Source organism: Indicator indicator, chromosome 1, assembly GCF_027791375.1.
Source record: "Indicator indicator isolate 239-I01 chromosome 1, UM_Iind_1.1, whole genome shotgun sequence".
Taxonomy (NCBI): domain Eukaryota; kingdom Metazoa; phylum Chordata; class Aves; order Piciformes; family Indicatoridae; genus Indicator; species Indicator indicator.
Window position 1 is genome coordinate 57272311 of NC_072010.1, and position 24176 is coordinate 57296486.

Here is a 24176-nt window from a genome sequence, read left to right on the forward strand (position 1 = left end):
TGGGAAACTGAAGCATTATCTGCCACAAAAATCTTGCAGTCCTATATTTAACAGGAAAAAAAAATCTCTTCACTGGATCCTTTTTAAGATCTAACCATGTAAAAACTCCTTGAAACATATATTTCACAAGCAGTTGCTTTCATTGGATAGCTCATTTGCACTGTGGCATGTAAATGACTTCTGAGACGTGGTGGCACTACTCAGTATAACCAAGAGCTGCCGGTTGCCTGGAGAATGTTACATACTGAGCAGGATGCTGCAGGCAACAGCATTCTGGTTTCTTGCCTAATAAGATAAGCAGAAGTCTATTTGAATTCATAATCTGTTTTGGGGGAAAAGTGTTTCCTTCTGGGAAATAATTTCAGGATATCCTCTGTATTTTTTGGTAAATGAAAAACACACAATTCCTTATGTTAAAAAATTTCCCATTAAGAACAAAAATTGCCACATTTAGTCCATCTTAAATTCTAAATTGGCACCCTCTCTGCATGGGAAGCAGATTCAGATATTTTATGGAAAATCAGAAACTTGAAAATAACTCTCAAACTTCTACTTTGAATGGCTGGAGAAAGGCATCTGCCTTAATGTCTCCAGTTTAATATCTCAGATGCTTTGCCATCACCCATGGCAGATGGGTGTGTGGCAGATGTTTGATATTAGAGAATGATGAGCCCGGCATAAGGAGACATGACCTACCACATAGAAGCAACGCACACAGGGCAGAGAGGCAGGAGAGAGGACCTTCAGACTCACAGGAAAACCCACAACACAATTTTAGGTTTTCACCTGCCACCACAATTGCTGAATTTTCCTGGGGCCTTTTTTTTTTAAAAAAAAATGTTTTAAATTCTTCTGCATCTTTGCTGTTATTTTCCAAAACAGAATTACATCCTTCCAAGAAAAGCACATTTATTTATGACTACGGTGCCAAAGGAGGCTAAGTATAGCAAGAATCATGAAAATGGTTCTCTTTCTGTCCCTTTTCCAAGTAACCTACTTTCCAACATGGGTTGCCTAGGAAGACTTCTACAATTATAACACATTCAAGACCTGATACTTGGACTGTAGCAGACAAAAACAGTGACTGAAACAAGTCCAGCATCCAAATGACAAAAACAGAAAACACAGAGGTAAAACAACACACATCTACTTTTTCCATAGGTTTTCTCTTTATATGGCATTATGTGCCTAAGGGAAAAAATATGGGACAGAATTTTTTGCTGGTCCAGTGTGTCATTGATTTCCTTTGAGAATTTTTAAGAACAATAGAATGACTGTCTCTCTCTACATTTCTGAAGTATTTTTTTAGGAAAACCCTGAAGGAAACTTGAGACTTTTCTACAAATTTGTCATGTCATGCTCTCTTGCAGATAATTTTTATTCCATTTTACTACATTAATTTTAAATAAAAAACATGTAAACTGATTTTTTTCCCCAGTATTTTTATTTGTTATGGCCATGACTGGATTTTAGATACAATAAAAATGCTGGGGGGGAAAAATGACTGGACATTACTTGCCAAAATTATCAGAATTTGAATACCCTGTCCCACAAAAAACTTTCATTAGGTAAATGTGTCTTTCTTTAAAGATCTTTATTTTCTCATGAGATTCTGTCAAAATCAAGCAAATATTTGTCTGTTAAGGTTAACCAGAGGTATGGTGGCTTCTAAACCTCTTGTTTAGATGGCTGTTACTGTTTGCCAGTATTTATTACCTGCAACACAGCTTACTTGAAAGAGATAAACCATCCATCAATAGGACATGCCCCTTTGGCAGTTGTTTTATCAACTGTTCCAAGCATCATTCTTTTTCATTAAATGTTTCATCAAACATCTGTCTGTCTTTCATCTTCTTCTTGCAAAAAAACCTCCACAGCAAACTACCATTGACACATCATCCCTTGCAATGGATGATCTTGTGTGAGGGGTTTATGGTTTGCATTTTCTTTTCAGTCTCACCCTACAGAAAGAAGGCAAGCAAAACATAGTATGTTCTACTGAACCGTATGAAAAAAAGTCCTAACATATATTTTCAGACAGACAGCCTGTCAATATGGTGGCTAAAAATTAATTTATACTACTTACACTTATTTACATATTATATTAAAGTATGCAAATGATAGAATCATATAACATGAGAATACTACTAAAAACATATTCCTGTTGCTGTAGAAACTGAACTTGAGTTCTTTCTGCTACACTAGTATGGAGCAATTGACACGCAAACTAAATCTTGGTACCTTGACGTTGATTAAGGTGTAATGTTGATATTTGAAATGTTTTTCTTAAAAAAAAAAAAGTACAGTAAAAAGTGTTTTCAGCTCAGGTAGAGCTGGAGAAAGAGAAGTTGTTAAAAAGTATGAAGGAGAGAAACAACCATTAGCATAGAGAGAAGAGATACTGTACCTTTCTTACCAAACAGCATGCAGGATCCAACAATATATTGTTCAAGTTCTGATATTATCTTTTCAGTTTGACTGAAGTGACAAATACTGTGCCCTATCTTTGACATAAAAAAGAATGACAGACTCCTAACAAGTAAATTCAATGACAGCACAAAGAATACAAATACATTATGTGAGACTTTTGATGAAAGAGAGATACAGAAATGTAGTATTAGGAAGCTGGAAGAAACAAGAAGGGAAAAAAAGGACTTTCTAGACTTCTAAGATAAGTTTGGTATTCAGGGCAATTAACACTAAATTAAGCCTAAACTAGATTAATCTGCAACTCTTTGGAGCGCTGTATGTCTTGCAGACTGTTCTCGGTCTCCATCCTTATTTAAAGAAAAAAAAAAACCAACCAAATCTTCTTTTAATTAAACAGTTTGACCTTCATTCTTCTTCGGGAACAATTCACTTTCTAAGGGATAATGAAAAACAAGAGAGTGGAACCAATGCCACTTCATACTCTTATGTCTAACAAACCTCATGAGCCACAAGCAAGAATGGAATTTAACAGCTGGGAGATGTCAGAGTTATATCAGACAACACAGATACGCATATTATAAACTAAAAGGTAATTCAGTCATGATACAGACTCAGTTGGTACTCCACTACTTTTAAAATTTTATCAAACTCTATAATCTCTGCTAAAATTTTCTGTGTTTGTATAACCCACTTTGATTTCATGCAGAAGATCTACTTCCAACAATGGGATGAAAGGATAGTATTTTGGTTTCTCCACACTACCTAATTCTGACGAGTTTTCCTTTGAGACACACCTACTTAGAAGGCCTTGATACTTGGAGAAATTCTGGGGAATTTATTAAATGCAATTATATGACATAAACTGTCTCTGGAAGAAGCTATTTTAACTCAACCTGCTTTCAAAATATTGTTCAGCCTTCAAAAAGTCAGAATTCATATATGCTGAATGATATATAACATACTTGCTATGAATTTTTCAATAAATTTCTCAGAAATGTTGATTAGAGTGAGAATCTTATAGGTCGCTGTTGAGATGGATTTTTACTCTGCAAGAGCACATCTGAGCAGGCTTTGCCCAGGTTAACGGCTGGAGCCCATGTGTAGTACCTGAAGAGTACAGAGAAAAAGGGTCAAATATTCATTGGAAAGCCAGGTGAGAGGGAAGACCATACCTTTAAATGTTCTGTCTTAATTTCATATGATAGATTTTTTAACTTTTTCCTTTTTTTTTTTTTTTTTAATAGTAGTCTGTAAGTTCACAAAGCTAAACACTCAGGATTTGGAAAATATTAAAATGAAAAGTTTCCTGTGCCAACATATTTCAGACTTTTAATCAACGTTACAGCACAGTAACTAACAAATGTGACCTCATATGATCAAGTAAGTTCAAGGGAAATTTTCAAAAAATATAGCCAAGGATTTTTTTTCTTTTAATTTAGTCCATGTGTAATACTTTATATAACGCTCAACAGTGCAATTTGTGTTTGCAGTATCGATCATGGTGATTGCTGATTATCTCTTCTAGCTTTTCCTTCTATATGTATCCTAACTCTAGTCTAGAGTCTTTCCTTTGAGAAGCACATTCACTTTTCATCAAAGGGAATAAAAATGCCACATATACAACTTGTATTCTGCACCTGTATTTGCTTTTCTGATCACATGAGGTGTTGCTTCCCCAGCAGCGACCATCGCTCCACTCCATGGAGCCATGCTTCTGCTAGAGCAACCCAAAGGTATGTTGGTTGTTTTGCCACTATCACTTGACCAAATGATACCTAATTTTCTACCTGTCTTGTGTCTATATGTCCTTCCATCTGCTTACCAAAGATAATCAGTATCTGATTGAATTTTAGGTCTCCTTGTTCCTCTTTTTCTTTTTTTCTAATGTGGATTGTTTCATAATATACATGCAATGAGTCTAATTTTCATGTTTTTCTTAGCCTCTTATTAAAAATGGCCCTTTAAAAAACATTTTCTGTAATCTGAAGATCTGAAAATGTTCTTTCAGAGGTGTGTTGAATAAAGGTGTGACACATGCAATATATTATTTGCAAAAAAATTATGAGATAAACCATAGAATAAAGGAAATTTTACACTGAACATGTTTGGGTCATGTAAATCTTCATAATTTGGAAATGCACTGTGTTATAATTATGCACTTATTATTACAGCATATGCTTCCTTCCAATAGATTTCCCAAATATAAGCCAACTGATATGCCAAACCAATTAATGCTCTGTCTAATGTACAAACAATTGCAAATTTGATTCCTGGTGAAAGGTATATTTTTCTATCAGTATAGCCACATGGATAGAATTTTGACTATTTGATGATCTCTCCTCTCCCATGCATGGGGAAGCTGGAAGAAGAAATGAAGTTGTGCAACAGTATGGCAGAATCAGTTCTGGGGGGAGCAGGAACTACAGCTGAGTGCATTTCCACAGTAATTTTCATTATTTTACATTTTGCTGATTAATATCTGATGCAATGTCAAACCTAAATTACAGCTGACAGCAAGAGAGATCTTAAGTTACCATCTTGGTACAGCAAGACCTTTTCAGTAGGAAAAGCAAAATTTGTGTTAGCAGCAGGTACTCCTCAGCATCATGTTCACTAGGTCAAAAATACTGCTTTAATTTAGTTCTCTGCACTTATTAAATATGCTGCACAATTAAAAGGATAGTGAGTAACTAATAGAAGCATATGAAATCAGTTGTGAATCTGCTTATTCCTGTGCAGCTGGGCAAGATGCTTTGAGCACAGAGATTTGCCAAAGAAATAAATATGTAATCAGACCTGCCAGCATTCACTCATTCAAAATCACATTCCTTCATACTGAATTCATTTTAAGGTTGTCAGGTTTTGCCCTCTAGGGAGAAGGAACATTTACTGTGGGTATTATGAGACATTGTCAAAAATCTCACTGCTATTCATTCCCTGGGGACTCTGAAATGGTGTTTCCTCCAATAGCTAATACAATGGCAATGTGCTCATTTCAGAGTAATTGTGTTCATGTTCATGTCTTGCTTTTAAAAGCAATGCTCCCTTTCCTTGCCAAGAAAAGCATCATTCATAGACCTGCCTTCAAAGCACTAGCTCAGGTATTACCGTAGTTTAGGCTAACACAGGGAAGGTCAGGAAGTTTCTTTATCCTGTCAAAGCCTCTGCACAAGACTTTTTTCAGAACAACTTGTCAGACAGATGCTTTTGAAAAACCGCCTTAATAAAGAGATAATATCACTGAAGCCATCTACAAATCTTCAACAAAAATTGAATTCTATAATATTGAATTCAATTCTAAGGAAGGAATATTATGAATGACTTGGGTTTTTTATTTGGTTTTGGGTACAAGCTAATCCCCGGTGTCCTCTTGTTATCAACTACAACTGATTTACATTTTCATACTTCATTGCTTTTCAACACAAAACAAACCTAATGTTTTTGGGTTTTTTTGCATTCTTCCTAACCTCTCTGCTCTCAACATATCTAATCGTGCAGTCCTACAAATACTTGGTTCGTAAGTGTTGGAAAGGTGCCTCCTAAACAAAATCATGGGGTCTGGTCTTGAACTCAATGACTACACTCACAATGAGTACAGACTACTGTTTTTGCAGTGGGCTTTGCATGTGCAGCTTTATGAAGTTTGACAGAACACTTGGTACTGAAAGACAGAGAACTGCTGGAGAGAATCCAACAGAGAGCCATGAGGATGATTAGGGGACTTGAGCATCTCCCCTGTGAAGAGAGATTGAGATCCCTGGGGCTGTTTAGTCTTGAGAAGAGAAGACTGAGAGGGGATCTCACCAATTTGTTTGAATATGTGAGGGGTAGGTGTTAAGTGGAGGGGGGCAAGCTCTTTTTGGTGGTACACAGTAATAATACAAGGAACAGTGAGTTCAAACTTGAACATAGAAGATTTCACCTCAACATGAGGAGAAACTTCTTTACAGTGAGGGTGATGGAGCACTGGAGCAGGCTGCCCAGGGAGGTTGTGGAGCCTCCTTCTCTGGAGACTTTGAAAACCCACCTGGATGCATTCCTATGCGGACTACACTAAGTGATCCTGCTTTAGCAGGGGGGTTGGACCCGATGATCTCTTGAGATCCCTTCCAGCCTCTGATATACTGTGATACTGTGGTACTGCGATACTGTGATACTGCTCTGCCTGTTCAGTAAATTATCCACCTTGTCTTATGTTACAGCAGGCACAGTCTCAGTGCAGTATTACCTGTAATCCACACAAAATCCTCATCTCCTACTTCTTCCACTTTACCACTCTTCAGTAAAATGACCAGTGGGAAAAGCCCTGTTTGAAAATTCATCTCCACAGGTTATCTTAGCCCAGCACACTTTGTTCTTTGGTAAGGTTAGCATGGACTCTTTTATCAGGCATACCTAGTGTGATGGTTTGAAACTGTCTTTTTAATTTTTCCTTGCAAAGTTCAGAACAGAGAAAGTGAAAGAATGTAAATAAGTCACTATTGGGTGTAAGAAAGCAAAATAACGATTGTTCTAAACACTTCCACTGGATAGATAGAAATGTTTAAGAACTATTACCCAAAACAAAGTAGGCACTCTGCACATTCTGCGTTCGGCAGTGGGGGCAGTTGCTGGGCTGTCTGGCTGCTGTTTCTTTTTCTCTTCTGGCTGAAGATAACACACTGACCTTGGCAGCTAAGTTAACAACTTTCTGACTAACAAACTCTGCTTCTCTGTCCAGGGGGGTCTGGGGGGAAGCTCCTGGGAGAGAGAGGCCCCTTTGGGAAGGTCCCCTTGGGGGGAAGCAAAGGGAGATCGGTTGTGCTTTTTCTGTTGATTGTATATATTTGTGAATGTTGTGAATTTTGTATATTTGTATATATTCATTGCATTTCATTGTAGATTTTAGACTCTGCTTGTAAATACAGCTTTTCATTTGCTTCCAGACTGGGCTAGCCTGGTTATTGTCGGTGGGGGGTGGAATTTCAGCTCACACCGACACACTTTTTATTTTTGGCGCTCCAACTCGGGGCTCGATTGCTTGTGATTTATTTCTGCTCAGATTAGGAAGCAAAATGAAGCTGTTTTGGATTTTGAGTAATTTTATTTCATCTATTATCGTGTGCATTGTCTACAGATGGGCTGTTTCCTGCATGATAGACAAGATTGTGAGATATGTGGCATATAAGTCGTTTCTTTGTGTTAAGAACAAGTTACTGAATGTTGGTGAATTCTGTTATGGTCTTATTGGGCTAAGAAGCTATGGTAACTCAACTATGGATCTGCTAGCAGACACATATGAGTTTGTTACTCCTCTTACAACTACAGAGGGTCCTTGGAACCAGTGGTACCTTAGATATCTTGTACTAGCCTTAATCTTAATTTTGTTGCTTCTTGGAATAATCATATGGCTACTGATAGCACTGTGTCAAGAAAGACATAAGGCTACTTGCTCTTCCAACTCTGCTGTGAATGTGAAAACCAAGCCAGTAAATTTGGTGGCCACTGTAACCAGAAAGCGTAAAGGAGATGCAGATGCTGCAGGAGATGGTGCAGATGGAGATGAGGGTCCTTCTACTCAGGGTCCCTCTGTTAAGAAAGATCCTTCTGATGAGGAAGAGAGGGTTAGCCTTAAAACTCTGGTAGACCTCTTGAGACCCCACATGGATGATGGAGATGTAGGTCAGGATGTAGACCCTGGTAGATTAGCAGCTGCTGGTAGTGCCTCTGAACTCAAAGAAATCAACGGAGGATTAAAATAGGATTATGGAGACAGCGACCTCAGGATGATGATGATGATGATGATGATGATGAGGATGACATACAGTCAGCTAATGCACCCAGACAGGAAATTAGACATGTGAGGAAGGATTACATCAGAGGAGATAATGAGCCAGTCCTGTCTTGGCTAGCCAGGTGTTTTGATATGGGAGCCCCAGCATTGGTGGTAGGTGACAAGTCGGCCTCTCAGTTGGGGATGCTCTCAAAGGATACAGGCATAGACAGGCACCTAGGCAAGTGCATTGGTAAAGTTTCTCTGTGGGCACGCCTCCTACTGGCAGTCTCGCTGAGGTACCCCAGCAGAGATGATTTACCATGGAACCCTAAGCCTTGGACCACAATAGCTGAGGGAATCAAGCGTCTGAGAGAGTTTGCTGTGAGAGAAGTAATGTATGGAGATCATAAGACTCTGAATCCTGATGAAATTCCTGTTGGAACAGGCCTTGCCAAAAAGCTCATTAAGCTTGCTCCTCCTAATTATGCTACTATTCTGGCAAGCAGGATTGTGGCAAGAAATTATGGTGGAGTGCCTCCTACTGTTGGCCATTTCACTGACCAAATGAGGCAGTTGGATGATAGTCTTGCACGTACTTCTTTGGTTTCAGCCATTGAAACTCTGTCTGGAAAGATGGAGAATTGCATGAAAGAGCTGAAGGAGGAACTTAAAACCTCCATATCCAACTTGATGAAGGGGGATGATTCTAATTCCTCTTCCTCCAGATGGATACAAGTTTCAACTGTTAGGAACAGACGTGCTCCAAGAAGGCCATTCCAGAATAGGTCAAACCAGAACAGACAGCAGAGGCAATCACGTGGCAGTATCTGGATAACTCTGCGTGATCAGTTTGGTGAGAACATGAACAGATGGGATGGTCAACCAACTTCTGATCTTTTCAAGAGGTTACGGGAGCTGCAGAGGGGCAGATCCCGAGGTAGCAATACCAGGAGGGTAGCTGTCGCTTCCTCAGTTTCCCAGAACAACTCTGATAGCTCCAACAGTGATCCTAATTCTGGTGCTGGACATTGTGCCAGCTGTACATGTGGAGGTAATCCCCACCATTAGGGGTGCCCTGCCTTCCGCCAGGGGGAGGTAAGGGATAATGGAGATAACAGAATCTATTGGGATGTGTACATCCAGTGGCCTGGCACTTCAAAATTTCAGAAGTACAGGGCCTTGGTTGACACAGGAGCTCAGTGCACCATAATACCATCAAATTATCAAGGGGGAGAATCTATAACTATTCAGGGAGTCACTGGTGGATCTCAAGAGTTGTTTAAGATAGAGGTTGATATAAGTTTAACTGGGAAGCAGTGGAAGAAACATACTATTCTAACAGGTCCTAAAGCACCTTGTATTTTGGGAATTGACTTTCTGAGAGAAGGGTGTTTTAAAGACCCTAAGGGTTACAAATGGGCTTTTGGAATAGCAACTGTAGAAATTGATGGAGGAAAATTGAAGTTGTCTATCAGACCTGAGCTTTCAGATGAATCTGCAGTTGTGGGACAACATGAGATAGAGGATGTAAAGCTGCCGGTTGCTTCTCAAACTGTGCATCACAGACAATACAGAACCAACCGTGACTCTTTGGTGCCCATTCAAAACTTGATTCGTCAGTTGGAGAGTCAGAAGGTCATCAGCAAAACTCATTCACCTTTCAACAGTCCAGTCTGGCCTGTGCGAAAGCAGAACGGAGAGTGGCGTCTGACAGTTGATTTCCGTGCCTTGAATGAAGTAACTCCACCCATGAGTGCAGCTGTACCAGACATGATGGAACTCCAATATGAGCTGGATCCAAGGAGGCCAAATAGTATGCTACCATAGACATTGCTAATGCTTTCTTCTCTATTCCCATAGCAGAGGAATGCAGGCCTCAGTTTGCTTTCACCTGGAGAGGCATTCAGTACACATTCAATCGTTTGCCCCAGGGGTGGATTCACAGTTCAACCATCTGCCATGCAGTGATCCATGATGCTTTGGAGAAAGGTGGAGCTCCAGAACACATTCAGTTCATCGATGACATCATCGTCTGGGGTGAGACTGCTGAAGAAGTCTTCGAGAAAGGTAACAAAATCATTGACATTCTCTTGCAAGCTGGTTTTGCTATCAAGCGAGACAAGGTGAAAGGACCTGCCAGAGAAATCCAGTTTCTGGGAGTGCGGTGGCAAGATGGTCGCCGTCACATCCCAATGGATGTGATAAACAGAGTCTCCACCATGGCAAATCCCATCAACAAGAAAGAAACTCTGCGTTTCTTAGGCATAGTGGGATTTTGGAGACTGCACATTCCTGGATACAGTCAGATTGTGAAACCTCTATATGATGTGACTCGAAAGAGAAACAGTTTCCAATGGGGTCCTGAGCAACAAGCAGCCTTTGACCAGATCAAGCGAGAGGTAGTCCAAGCGATGGGTCTGGGACCTGTCCGAGCTGGTCCAGACATTAAGAACATTCTATACACAGCCGCGAGTGACAATGGTCCAACCTGGTGCTTATGGCAAAGAGCTCCAGGGGAGACACGAGGACGTCCTCTTGGTTTCTGGGGTCGTGGCTACAGAGGCTCAGAGGCAAACTACACTCCAACAGAGAAAGAGATTTTAGCTGCTTATGAAGGAGTGAAAGCTGCTTCTGAAGTGATTGGAACTGAGTCACAACTTCTTCTAGCTCCTAGATTGCCAGTTCTGAATTGGATGTTCAAAGGCAAAGGTTCTTCACCACATCATGCAACAGATGCTACCTGGTCTAAGTGGATGGCTCTGATAACACAGAGAGCTCGAATGGGAAATCTCGAAAGGCCTGGTTTGGTGGAGGTGATCACAAACTGGCCAGAAGGCACAAGCTGTGCTAAACCTCCAGAGGAGAGAGTAGCTCGTGCTGAGGAAGCTGCTCCTTACAGTGATCTGTCTGATGATGAAAAGAGATATGCTTTGTTCACAGACGGTTCCTGTCGTCTGGTTGGGAACAAGCGGAGATGGAAATCTGCAGTGTGGAGCCCAACGCGCAGAGTTGCAGAAGCGAGAGATGGAGAAGGAGAATCCAGTCAATTCGCAGAGGTAAAAGCTGTCCAGCTAGCTCTTAACGTAGCTGAACGTGAGAGATGGCCAAAGCTTTATCTCTACACCGACTCGTGGATGGTAGCCAATGCCTTGTGGGGTTGGCTGAAAGACTGGAAGAAGAATGGCTGGCAGAGGAAAGGAAAGCCAATCTGGGCTGCAGATCTGTGGCAAGACATTGCTGCTCGCATTGAGAGAATCCCAGTGAAAGTGAGACACATCGATGCTCACATTCCTAAGAGCAAAGCTACTGAGGAACAACAACACAACCATCAGGCAGATCTAGCTGCAAGAGTTTCCCAGGTGGACACAAACTCTGATCCTGATCCTGATCTTGACTGGAAACACCGAGGTGAGTTGTTCTTAGCTCGGTGGGCCCATGACTCGTCAGGACATCAAGGCAGAGATGCAACCTACCGATGGGCTCGTGACAGATCCATTGACATTTCCATGGATGCTATCACACAAGTCATCCATGACTGTGACATTTGTGCTGCTATTAAGCAGGCAAAGCGGATCAAGCCCTTGTGGTACGGTGACCGATGGTCCAAGTACAAGTATGGTGAAGCCTGGCAGATTGACTACATCACTCTACCTCGTTCTCCATCTGGTAAGCAGTATGTGCTGACTATGGTAGAGGCAAGCACTGGATGGCTGGAAACTTATCCAGTTCCTCATGCAACTGCACGTAACACCATTCTTGGTCTGGAAAGACAAATCCTGTGGAGACATGGAACTCCAGAGAGGATTGAGTCGGACAACGGAACTCATTTCAGAAACAATCTTGTAAAAAACTGGGCCAAAGAGCACGGCATCGAGTGGATATTCCACATTCCCTACTATGCACCAGCTGCAGGAAAGATCGAACGCTACAACGGTTTGCTGAAAACCACTCTCAAAGCCATGGGGGGTGGATCTTTGAAAAACTGGGAGAAACATTTAGCACAAGCAACCTGGTTGGTGAATAGTAGAGGTTCAGTGAATCGAGCTGGACCTGCCCAGTCAGATTTGTTGCGAAAGGAAGAAGGTGATAGAGTTCCTGTTATCAGAGAAAAGAATCTGTTAGGCAAAACTGTTTGGGTATTTTCTCCTTCAGGAGAGGCCAAACCTGTCCGAGGGGTGGTTTCTGCTGAAGGTCCTGGTCACACCTATTGGGTGATGCAAGAAAATGGTGAATTTCAGTGCATTCCACAAAGAAATCTAACTTTGGCTGAGAGAGGTTAAATTCAGAGTGTTGCGCAGATACAGCATCGCGCCCAAGAGGAGAGTCCATGAGATCTACGGTGCACGAACCCTGAGAGCCCTGAGTCACCTGAGAGTCCCTGTTCCTTTCTTCGCTCCATCTGCAAGGAAACAAGCTGTTTGCTGTTTTTCCTGTGATTTGACTCTTTTGAATCATCTACATCTGAAATAGCCGGAATGGACTATGGTCTTTATTCACCTATTGTTGTAGATATTATTTTAGATTAGATAAATGATAGTAGCAGCCAATGGAATTGTTTAGAAGGGGTGGACTGTGATGGTTTGAAACTGTCTTTTTAATTTTTCCTTGCAAAGTTCAGAACAGAGAAAGTGAAAGAATGTAAATAAGTCACTATTGGGTGTAAGAAAGCAAAATAACGATTGTTCTAAACACTTCCACTGGATAGATAGAAATGTTTAAGAACTATTACCCAAAACAAAGTAGGCACTCTGCACATTCTGCGTTCGGCAGTGGGGGCAGTTGCTGGGCTGTCTGGCTGCTGTTTCTTCTTCTCTTCTGGCTGAAGATAACACACTGACCTTGGCAGCTAAGTTAACAACTTTCTGACTAACAAACTCTGCTTCTCTGTCCAGGGGGGTCTGGGGGGAAGCTTCTGGGAGAGGGAGGCCCCTTTGGGAAGGTCCCCTTGCGGGGAAGCAAAGGGAGATCGATTGTGCTTTTTCTGTTGATTGTATATATTTGTGAATGTCGTGAATTTTGTATATTTGTATATATTCATTGCATTTCATTGTAGATTTTAGACTCTGCTTGTAAATACAGCTTTTCATTTGCTTCCAGACTGGGCTAGCCTGGTTATTGTCGGTGGGGGGTGGAATTTCAGCTCACACCGACACACCTAGTCTGTCAGAAAATACTCTCAGACATGAGTTCTGTTTCTTGGGCGGAGCAGAATTTCCTCAGTGTGAGGTCTTCTAAGGGACACTTGACTTTGAGTGAGTAAATCTGCCAGGAGAAAAGTCTATGGTGCCCCTCCTTAGCTCTACATGACATTCAAAGCTTCTTCGCAAACAGAGTAGCTTTTCAGATTTGTAGTGTGCAGGATCTGCCATATAATCTGAGTGTGAAGCTTCTATGTTTTGTCATTAAAATCATCAACCATTCCAATGACTTCAGAAAGTTTCCACCCAACAGTTTTGGATCTTGATGGCAATTCTCCAAACTCCCAGCTATTCCTCTCAGTTCATGGCTAGATATGGTTGTGTCACCTCCATTAAACACAGCTGTGCATTCCCAATGCAGAAAACTATGAGGAAACCACAGGTCATGGCTTCTTGAAGCAGAACTGAAAGAGCAACATCCGTGAAAGCATCCATTTTAGTTACAGGCATCCTGTTTCCCATACCTTGGCCATGTGTACTGACCACTATGCCCTTCCTAAGCTCGGACTGTAAGAAAGAGGTGAACGAAGGATTTGTGAAAAATGTAGTCCACTATCGATGCTCGTTACCAACGAGCTTGTAATTCTTTGCCTCTTCCCATATTTTGTCCAAAGCAATTCTCAGCCATGGCGTAGTCTAAGCATATAGCTTGCACTACCAAGCTTCAGCCAGCCCCTGCTAGAGCATAGCTTGATGTTGACATCAGTTTACGCCATTTCACTCACTTCTGCTAGAAATCTGCCCTCATGCACATTTCAAAGTGTTCTCTGGCCCTTCAGGCTATCATGATGCATTTCTGCGCTGTGTAGATGGTATGAAATCCATATGGACCATCAACACATGCTTTAAGTGTATGGTAGATCTCATACGGTAGAGCTGACATCTTAAGGACTCTGGAAACACCCTATTGCTGTGCTTCGTAACTAGGCTTGGATTTAATTTTCTTATTTTCTTTATCCTTACCTATTTTCTTCATCTCCTGTTACTCTGGCAGAAACCTTACAGCATTCCTCTGATATAACAAAATCACTTCCCAGCTCTCTCTTTTTATAATCCATTTTTTAGCAGAGTTGTAATGTTTAATAGATACTTCAATAAAGCTTCTGTTTTTCGAACGCTTGAATTTTCAATTTCTCATACTGTCTGAGTTTTAAAACATCAGTCAAGTTTCTTTGGATAAACTGCAGCTCAGCACACTTCTTGGGTCTAGATTGTTAGAAGGGATCAAGGTAGTCCTTTCGATTTCTGCTATTTAATGAATATCGTCTTTTCTTTCAAAATGTGGAATAGTTTTCAGTACTTTGTATTGTTGTTTGTTTTGTTGGTTTTTTTTGAGCCACACTGCAGAAGTTGGGCAATATCCAGCAACGTCTACATTGCTGCTGACTGCTCTGTGGCTGTATCTGAGTCCTCCTAAATGCTTTTTCAAATCACTTTTAGTGCTGATACCTACATCTTCACCATAGTTTCTGTTTGTTTCCCACACTTCAGCTTCCAACTTGTCCCAGGTAAGAATGAGCAACTAACATGGAAGACTCTCTAAATACATTGCTTTAAGACACATTGCTTAAGAGTCCCCTGGGACTCTTTCTAATATCCTAACTATTTTTTACCTCTGTGAAGTTTTTAATCTGCTTTCACCAAACCCTTATGATTTGAAGTGGAACAGCATTGATCTGCTGGGTTTACAAGCAGGGTCTTCTCAACCCAGTGCACGTGCTCCCTTCTATGCTTTGCATACCAATGCAAAATCTATTTGATTGCATTCCTAGAGCATTATACTACCTGAATTGAATGATCATTATACACAAAGGAATGGAAAAGGGGACACACACACACACACACACACACACACACTCTCACTAGGCTTGCTCTGACAAATTTCAACCCTATGCCTCAACTTTCACCCATTGCCCCTTGTTCAGTCATTCGGCATCACCAAGAAGAGCCTGACTTCATCCTCTTGGCACTCACCCTTTAGGTATTTATAAACATTAACGAGATCACCCCTCAGTGTCCTCCAAGCTAAAGAGCCCCAGCTCACTCAGTCTCTCCTCATAACGGAGATGTTCCACTCCCTTAATCACTTTTGTGGCTCTGCACTGGACTCTTTCAAGCAGTTGGAAAGAAACCAGCATGAGCAAGTTAATCTTCCATATCCTGTGGTTTACATTCTCTACTCAAGCCATATCAGATACCACATTCTTTAGCTAACTATCCTACTACAGATTTATGAAAAAATGACCACTATGACAAGATGAAAGCAACTATATTTATTTGCTTATATGTGGAAAGCAGGCAGCAGTGTTATTGAAGTTCATACAAACCACAGGTGTTTGAAAGGCAGGAAAATTGTGCTTATTTCAAGATCTCATCCAAAAAGCCCTCCAGGATCTTTGACAAGCTGTAAACACCTATTCCACATAGTCAGGGTCTGAGGACATTTACAGAAGAGTACTTCACATTAGAAAGCATGCTTGCTTTCACAATTTGTCTTAACTCTCGGTCCCTCAGACTTTCCTGTCAGGTCAAAATCATCTAACTCTTCCTGCAATTCTTCCTTGCACTGAAGTTTTTCTTTTCCCCACCAGCTTGCTGGCTGCTCTCTTGTGCTTTTAAAGTGCTTGCACCCCTTGGACACAGCCCAGGTGCATGCCTACCCAGTTGGTACCAGACAGGGCCAGCCACGGCCTCATGGTTGAACCCCCAACAGTTTGACAAGCCCTGCAAGGTTCAAAGCCTCTCATCGTGCACTTTATGAACCCTCCATGCCACGTGAACACAGGGACTACTCAAATCACATACTTGGGATTCACGAGTGTAGCATACTATCGATCTTTGTTTGAGAACTGACATAGCTTTGAACAAAACACCTCAAAAGGAATATACACGTGGGTGAACATGAAGGATACTGAACTCATTTGAAGCCAAGCTAGAAGAGATCCTATACAAAGGTATACCAACCAGGCTGATGCCTTGGATCCTACACCTTTACGACTTAAACTCTGTGTGCACCTGCCATGCGAACGTTATGGGTGAAAACTTAATGCGCATCTATCCCACAAGCCTGCCGTCCGCTGTACGGTTTCTATCGTGGCGTGTGAACCCACGATCAGCACACTCCCCGCCCGTCCCGGAACTCAATGAACTGCCGTTCAGCAGTCGAGACCCGGTAGGGTTACTGCCCTCAGTGCCCTGACCCACCCAGTGAGTGAACCACAGGCTTCCCCGAGTAGGGCTCTGCCGGCTGGGACTCAGACGCACCTCTCCCCACACCGCCCTCAGCTGGGAGAAAAGGACAGGGAGTGGAGGAGCAGGACGACGTCACCGAGGAACAGAAACAGACGCAGGCACTCTTTGAGGAGACGCCTTGCAATCTCCCGCGCTTTCCCTTCCTTTCCTTTCTTTTTTCTTTTCCTTTCCTTTCTCTCCCCTCCCCCACCACCCTGTCCCAAGCCAGCGCAACCCCTCCCCTCTCGCACCGCCCGACAGCGCCTCTAACCAATCCCACCCAGATTGCCAGAACCGTCTGCCAATGAAAGTGCCCTTCTGGGCGTTTCCCTGCTTCTGCCTCTCAACCCCGGCTCGAAGGCGAACCAATGAGACAAGAGGAGACAAACGCCCATTCAGGGACGGTTGTGCAGTCGCTTTCCACTCTCCACCCTCGCCCCGAGTCTCCAGAACGTCACAGAGAAGGCAAGCCAATCGGGGGCGAGGCCCCGTGCGTCACAGCCAATGGGAGTGTTCGAGAGCGCGGCTGGCGCGGTCGGCCCCAGAGGGAAGCCGGGAGCAGAGAGCGGCGGCCGTTCCGATTGCAGCTCCGCCTCCTCTCTCCGCTGACGGCGAGGTCGGCTTTCCCCTTCCCCGCCTCCTTGTCCCCGCCCGACCGGCCTCGCTCTCTTTCCCTCTCACAGCAATGGCGGCGGCGACGGCGGAGCAGGAGCAACAGCGGTTCTATCTTCTCCTGGGTAACCTGCTCAGCCCAGACAATGCAGTCCGGAAACAGGCGGAGGTAATGGGTCCGCCTTGCCTCGGCCCTGGACGCCAAGCTGGCCTGTCAGACCTCTCAGACCTTGCCGGAGGGAGGGAGGAAAGGGGGAGAGGGAGGTGGCGGGGCCGGCTGAGTCCCACGTGTGAGCAGCGGCACCAGCTGCTGCTGGGGCTGCCCAGGCCTTCCTTTCGCTGGCGCCGGGTTTTCGGCCGGGGCGCCGGGTGCTTGGCGGCAGGTCTTCACGGTGGGGTGCGGGGGCGCTTGGCGGTTGCGGCGGTTCTCCCTGTCGGGGCGCGGGGGCCGCTCCAGCCATTGCCGAGAGCTCCAGCCGCTGGCGCGTGAGGGCGCGAGGGGTCTCGTTCCCCGCCTCCCTCCCCCCTCCAGTTCCCGCCTTGACGGCTCCGCGTGTCTGGTATCTCTCGGCCCTCGGCCTGCTCGTGTCCGTTCCCCCGTGCCGCGCAACGCGGATCTCCTGTGGAGTCCTCCGGTGGCTGTTTCTCCCCCTTGCCCACGGCGAGACGGGGGCTCAGCTGGCTCCGCCCGGGCTGGCCGGCCTGCGTGATGGAGCGCTGCCCTGGCTCTGTCGGGGATGGAAGGACAGGCCGGTCGCCGGTTATGGGGCCGATCCTCGCTGTCTCGAAGCGGGAACGGAGAGCTCCAAAGGGAGGTTAGGGAGAGTTTCTGCCCTCCGCGAGTGTGGAGCTCGGAGGGGTGTGATGGAAGCGCTCCACCTGGACCTGGGGGTCGACTGCACTTGTAGCCGCCTTTCAGCGCCCCCGAAGAGGCCCTCACAGAGGGTCTGCGCCCCCATGGCATGCTGCTTGTGCACGCCCCTCCGGCCAGCCGAACTCCTCTTCGGTTGCCACACAGTAGTTTAGTTTTCAACTTCGGAGTGGGCCGTTTATTCAAGTGTTTCGTCAGCTAAGAAGTATTTCACTAAAAGAAGCATTTTCAATATACTGAGTTTCTCTATTATCAGCAAAAACTTTTCAGATGTGTTATTTCAGCTAAAATTCTTTGTGATGTGTAAGCCACGTTAATTCTTTCTCTCTGTCATGCTTAAGGCTCCATTGTGAAGCCTAGTGGGGATTCTCTCCCATTGAATTAAATACTACCGTCTAGGTTTTGCATGAATTCCCACTGCATGGCTGCATCGGGTATTTATCGCTTTCATCAATTGAGCGGTCAGCAGAGTTCAGCACATTGTTTGGCGAAGAATAAAATGTATTATTGTTCCTGATGCTGCAGTGAAAAATTTCTAAAATACAATTTAAGAATGAGAAGGAGGGAAGACTTTTTTGTGGTGGTATTTTGTTTGTTTGTTTGTTTTTAAGAAAGCAGTGAAGTTCAATATTGTTGCAAACGCTTTCTAGAGAACCAGCAAAACTTATTCTCACATTCCTGAATACAGAACTGGAACGGAGGCCATTCTCTGAGAGCTGAATTTTTTTCACTTCTCAACTCCCTGCATGTAACATAGCAACATTTCTCACAGCTTTCTGAACTTTATTGCAATTGTAATGAGATAGATTTAGTGGACAGCTCTGCCATAATGCCCATGAAATAAAGGATTCTTGGAAAAGAAGTCTTAAAACATAGATGCTTACAACCGGCATATACTGTCAGAAGCTTGCTTGGAATTGATTTGGAGCTTGGTTGGTTGTTTTTGGTTTTGTTTTGTTTTGTTTTTTTTGATTCATAGATATATATATGCACTATGGTCAATTGGAATGAGAAACCTTAATTGTCATGATAGATTACCAAGCTTTTCAAGCTCATTATTTTGTATGAAAATACAAGCAAGTAGGAACAGTTTTACTTAACTGCACTGAATTTCGTGTTGGTTTCTGAATATTTCTAACGAGTCTTGTAAGTATTTTTATAATTCAGGATCATTCAGAATGGAAGAGTTCTCAGGAGGTCTGTAGTGCAATCTCCTGCATAAAGCAGTGTCAGTTGTCAGGTCAGACCAGGTCATTCAGGGCTTTGACCTGCTGAGTCTTGAAAACCTCTAAAAGTGGGGACTGCACAAGCTCTGCTCCTGCATGACTGTCCTCATTAGAAGAAAGAGGTCTGAACCTCTATCCAATCAGAACTTCATTTTTTCTGTTTATGCCCGTTGTCTTTCATTCTTCCACCATGCATGGCTGTGAAGAACCCAGCTCAGCCTTCTTCATGGCAGATTAATGGATTTGTACCTAGAAACACAAATCTGTCTCTGTACAGTGTAGCTAGATTAACTTTTTTTTAAGCAGTTGTTTTCTTGAAGCATTATCTCTTTGGATGCAAGTATTGCATAGCCTTTACAATACCTGTTTACTAAAATCATAAAGGACTTCTGATTTGTCTTAAACACCTATGTAGTCTAATCAGTTTAGGGTTTTGTTTTGGTTTTGGTTTTTGGTTTTTTGTACTTACTGTTGGAAAGCAGTATTGAATAATACTTTCAAATAACAATAGGTAAACTGAAGAGCAGGTTTTCACTTGTGTCAAATAAAAGCCAGTAAGAACGAGAAAAGGAACTGAAGGAGACAGACTTGAATTGTTTCTAACAGGTCTGGTCATTGAAATTAGGATGGAGGGGTGTTCTATTGAAGATGATAGAGCTGTGAAATCATGCCCTGTTTGGGTAGGGGTGTAGTGAAAGTTGGAAAAACTGAAGTTGGGGAGGAAAGTCTAGTCACCTAAACCCTGGTTTTGTGTATGTAGATCTATGTATCTACTACCACATTCATAACTTACTCTGACCAGTTTGCTGAAATTTTGGCTCATTCATTTTCTTTCCTATTAAAATGGAATGTTGTCTGTTGACTACAAAAGCCTGTTTTTCTCTTATTTGTGTCTGTCTTGTGATAGAGAAACTTTTATTTACTTTGTGTTGGTCTTTCTAGGGTCTTTAAAATTTCTGAAATTTGGAAGAACATGAGTTCTAAGTCTGGGTAATAAATAATTTCTTGCATGTGTTCTGAAAGTTAGTCATTCTGTGTGGGAAAATTTTTATCTCTGTATAAGGTGAACTGGGAGAATGCAGTGAAGACACAGCAGGATCCACATAGATAGGATGTAGCCAAGACTGGTAGTAGGATGAGTGGAGTCAGCAAAGTAGTCTTCCTCTAGCACAGAGGAAGGTACTGGGTTTGGCCATAAGTTTATTTTGCCAGCTTTCCCCTGGTGTTCCTTAGCATCCTCTGAATTCAGGTTACTGAGTTGACAGAACTATACTAGTGAACAGCTAGATAGGTTGCTGCCATTTCTAACGAGTCTAAACAGCTCAAAGTGTCATTATTATCAGAATTGGCATGATGGAAACCAGCTTTTTACTGCTGCTGTCCATAAAAGCATAGCTTCAGGTCCATGCTGAGCCTGTGCTAAGGGAGCCTTCTTGTATCTGTATTTGTTTTTATTTGTAGATAATGCAATATATAAACATTAATTGAAATGGTTCATCTGAGAAGATCGTGTATGCTGACCCTAAACCTCATTTAATTTTGTAGTCTTGATGAAGTGATTGGATTAAATGCAGGGAGTCACTGGGGATTCAGTCTTACTGGCTGAGAGTGTATATTAGAATATGAAGTAAGAATTGATTATCTGAATAAGACTTACTAAGAAACAGGTACAGAAAGTGGGGTAAGATGATGTCTAATATTAAATATGTGATGGAGAAACTATTGAAAATAATTGCTATACCATCAGAGCTGCAAAAATAGTAAGAATGTGAAGGAGGCAAGCAGGGAATGGATTGAAACGAACCTACACTTTGTGTAGTAGGCTTGTTCCTTGAGTTCAGGATGGAGTAGCAAGTATTTGGAAAGGATGGAGTAATTTATCTTAAAGATTTCTGAATGTTGTAAGTGGCTGTTCTTCAGCTTATAATTCCCCTGCTCTCACCTACATAAGTAGTGCACTAGAAACAAGCGTTTATAGTCTCAAAATGCCTCATATACCACGTTTTGAATAGCAAAAGTTATTTTGCTGTGCGCTCACTCAAGCTTCTAAGTAAAAATCTATTTTAAAGAGCCCTAATGAATGAGTTCCATGCCAGAAGCATGTAAGATGATGTAACTGAACTTCCTGTTACACTTGCCATTTTAACAGGGTTTGCCTTTTATTAAGAGGCAGACTAAATAGTTTTGCTTCCTGAACTTCAGACAGGAGTTTTAAAATTGAAACTTTGTATTCAAAACCAGTAGATGAGATGCGTGTAAAAAGGTTCCAAAAACCCTGATTTTTTTTTTTTTTTTTTTTTACTATTTATCAGTGGTTATTAACCTGTCAGTTGTAGTTCAGTCTTGTGCTTCCAGTGTTCTTAGGTCTCTGATGTGGTGGAAGCTATGATGGATTTTCAGGAGGATGTGTGTTCCATTTATGTTTTATTTCTTGCCTCATCTCGTAAGTGGCCAGTAACACATTTGTGGATCGTTCCAGTATGGTAGATCTAAGACTTGTGATTTTTAAATTTTTATTCTGATAGATTTTTGTTTGTGGGTTTTGGTTTGGTTCTGTTTGTTATGTTGTTTTCTATGGATTGAATGGATACTGAAGTTGCTTAAAAGGGAAGTGAATCTTTATTGATGCTTACACATGCTTTCTAGTAATTGTTTACAATCAACTGCATCCCTTCTTATGCAGGAGGCTTATGAAAGTATTCCTGGACAAAGAAAAATCACATTTCTCCTACAAGCAATGAGGAATACTGCAGCTGCTGAGGAGGTATGTCTCAATCTAACTAATATATGGCTGTTACTGTGATGTTCCCTCAAGTTACACTCGAGAAATACTTGCCATTTTGGGATCCTATACCTAAATATGTTAAACTTTTATATCATCTGAAACTTTTTGTGATTCTTAAATCAGAACTGGGGGCTGATAAGGTAGTAAGTAGTTCTGTATGTTTTATTCAAACGACTTTTGTATTTCGTCCTGTTTGGGGAGGATATGGTCATTGAGTCGTCTAGCAGCATTACAGAATGAATAGAAAGCAATATAAGCTTTTTTTTTCTGTGGGCCTATAGTAAGTGTGTCTCTTGGTTATTCCTTAATTTTGTAAAGGCTCACATACTTTAGCAATCGGATATAGTGCTTATTGGTAAAACTACTATTCACTTGAATATGAAGAGAAGCACTACTGAGTTTGCAAGGTATTATAAGCTTCAGTCACTTAAACATTCAAAAAATATTTCCCCCCAAATCTAGAGCTTTGCTAACAACAAAGATGTAGCATGTAGAATTTCTGAACAATACTTTAAGGAGAGTTTCTGGATAATGATCTCTTCTGGTAGATTGGATTCAGTTTAGTGGTAGATGGTATTTGTGCTTTTCAATGCCCAAAAAGGATCAGCTTATTAATCCTTATCTACCTACAACACTGTGCTTCTGAAAGAATCTTTCACTATTATAATAGCAACTGGTTACATAAAGGCTATGTAGTTTTCTCTCTTGCCCCTCTGAGATGTTTCAAATGATTGAAAGCTGTAGAGCAGTCCATCCTATATTTAAATTTGCCATGAAAAATATGATATACCAGTGTTCATGTGTGACAATTAGATAATAATATGACTTGAAAGTCATAGTGGCATTGCATATACTTGTTTTGAATACATTTGATAAGTCTGAGTTAACGCTGTGTTGTGGTGGGCTGAAATCCCCCTCCCACATTAACCATAACCAGGCTAATTCAGTTTGGAAGCAAATGAAGCTGTATTTACAGGCAAAACTACAATCTACAATGAAATGCAATGAATATGTACAAATATACACTATTCACAACACTTACAAATATGTACAATTAACAGAAACACATAACAAAGACCCCTGGCCCCAGAAGGGCCCTGCTTCTTCTCCCCCGCTTTCCCTAGACTCTCCTGGCAGAAGGAAGAAAGCCAAGAAGCAGAGAGGCTGTTAAACTTAGGTTTTCAAGGTCAGTACGCCAGTATGTTATCTGCAGAAGAGAAACGCAGAACAGACAGACTGAGACTGCCTGTACTTTGTTTTGAGTACTGACTCTTAAACGTTTCTATTTCTCCAATGGAAGTGTTTAGAATAATCATTATTTTGCTTTCTTATACCCAGGAGTGATTTATTTACATTCTTTCACTTTTCTGCTCAAACTCTATGAGAAGAAATTAAAGATACAGGCTTAAAACCACCACAATCCACCCCTTCTAAACAATTCCATTGATTGCTACTACTATCCATCTAAGCTTAAACAATATTTATGAGCGATCTGAGCTATCTCAGATGTAGATAATTCAAAAGTTTGAATCACAGGAAAAACAGAAAACAGTTTGTTTCTTCGCAGATGCAGCGAAGGAACAGGGACACTCGGGTGACTCAGGGCTCCCAGGGTTCTTAGAGTTTGTGCACTGTAGATTTCTCATGGATTCTCCTTTTGGGTGCGATGTCGTATCTGTACAACACCCTGAATTTAACCTCTCTCAGCCAAAGTTAGATTTCTTTGTGGAATACACTGAATTTCACCATTCTCTTGCATCACCCAATAGGTATGCCCAGGACTTTCAGCAGAAACCACCCCTCAGACAGGTTTGGCCTTTCCTGAAGGAGAAAATACCCAAACAGTTTTACCTAACAGATTCTTTTCTCTGGTAACAGGAACTCTATCACCTTCTTCCTTTTGCAACAAATCTGATTGGGCAGGTCCAGCTCGATTCACTGAACCTCTACTATTCACCAACCAGGTTGCTTGTGCTAAATGTTTCTCCCAGTTTTTCAAAGATCCACCCCCCGTGGCTTTGAGAGTGGTTTTCAGCAAACCGTTGTAGCATTTGATGTTCCCCGCAGC

The 24176-nt window shown here is 42.1% G+C and overlaps 1 protein-coding gene across 1 annotated transcript in view; it reads left to right on the top strand.

The window, feature by feature from the left end:
• The first annotated feature begins 17299 nt into the window (after positions 1-17299).
• Positions 17300-24176, top strand: part of IPO5 (importin 5) — a 51372-nt gene continuing 44495 nt past the window's right edge. The window contains exons 1-2 of the mRNA XM_054390765.1: positions 17300-17395; positions 22007-22087. Of these exons, the coding sequence (XP_054246740.1) occupies positions 17300-17395; positions 22007-22087 (177 nt within the window). The remainder of the gene's footprint in view (positions 17396-22006; positions 22088-24176) is intronic.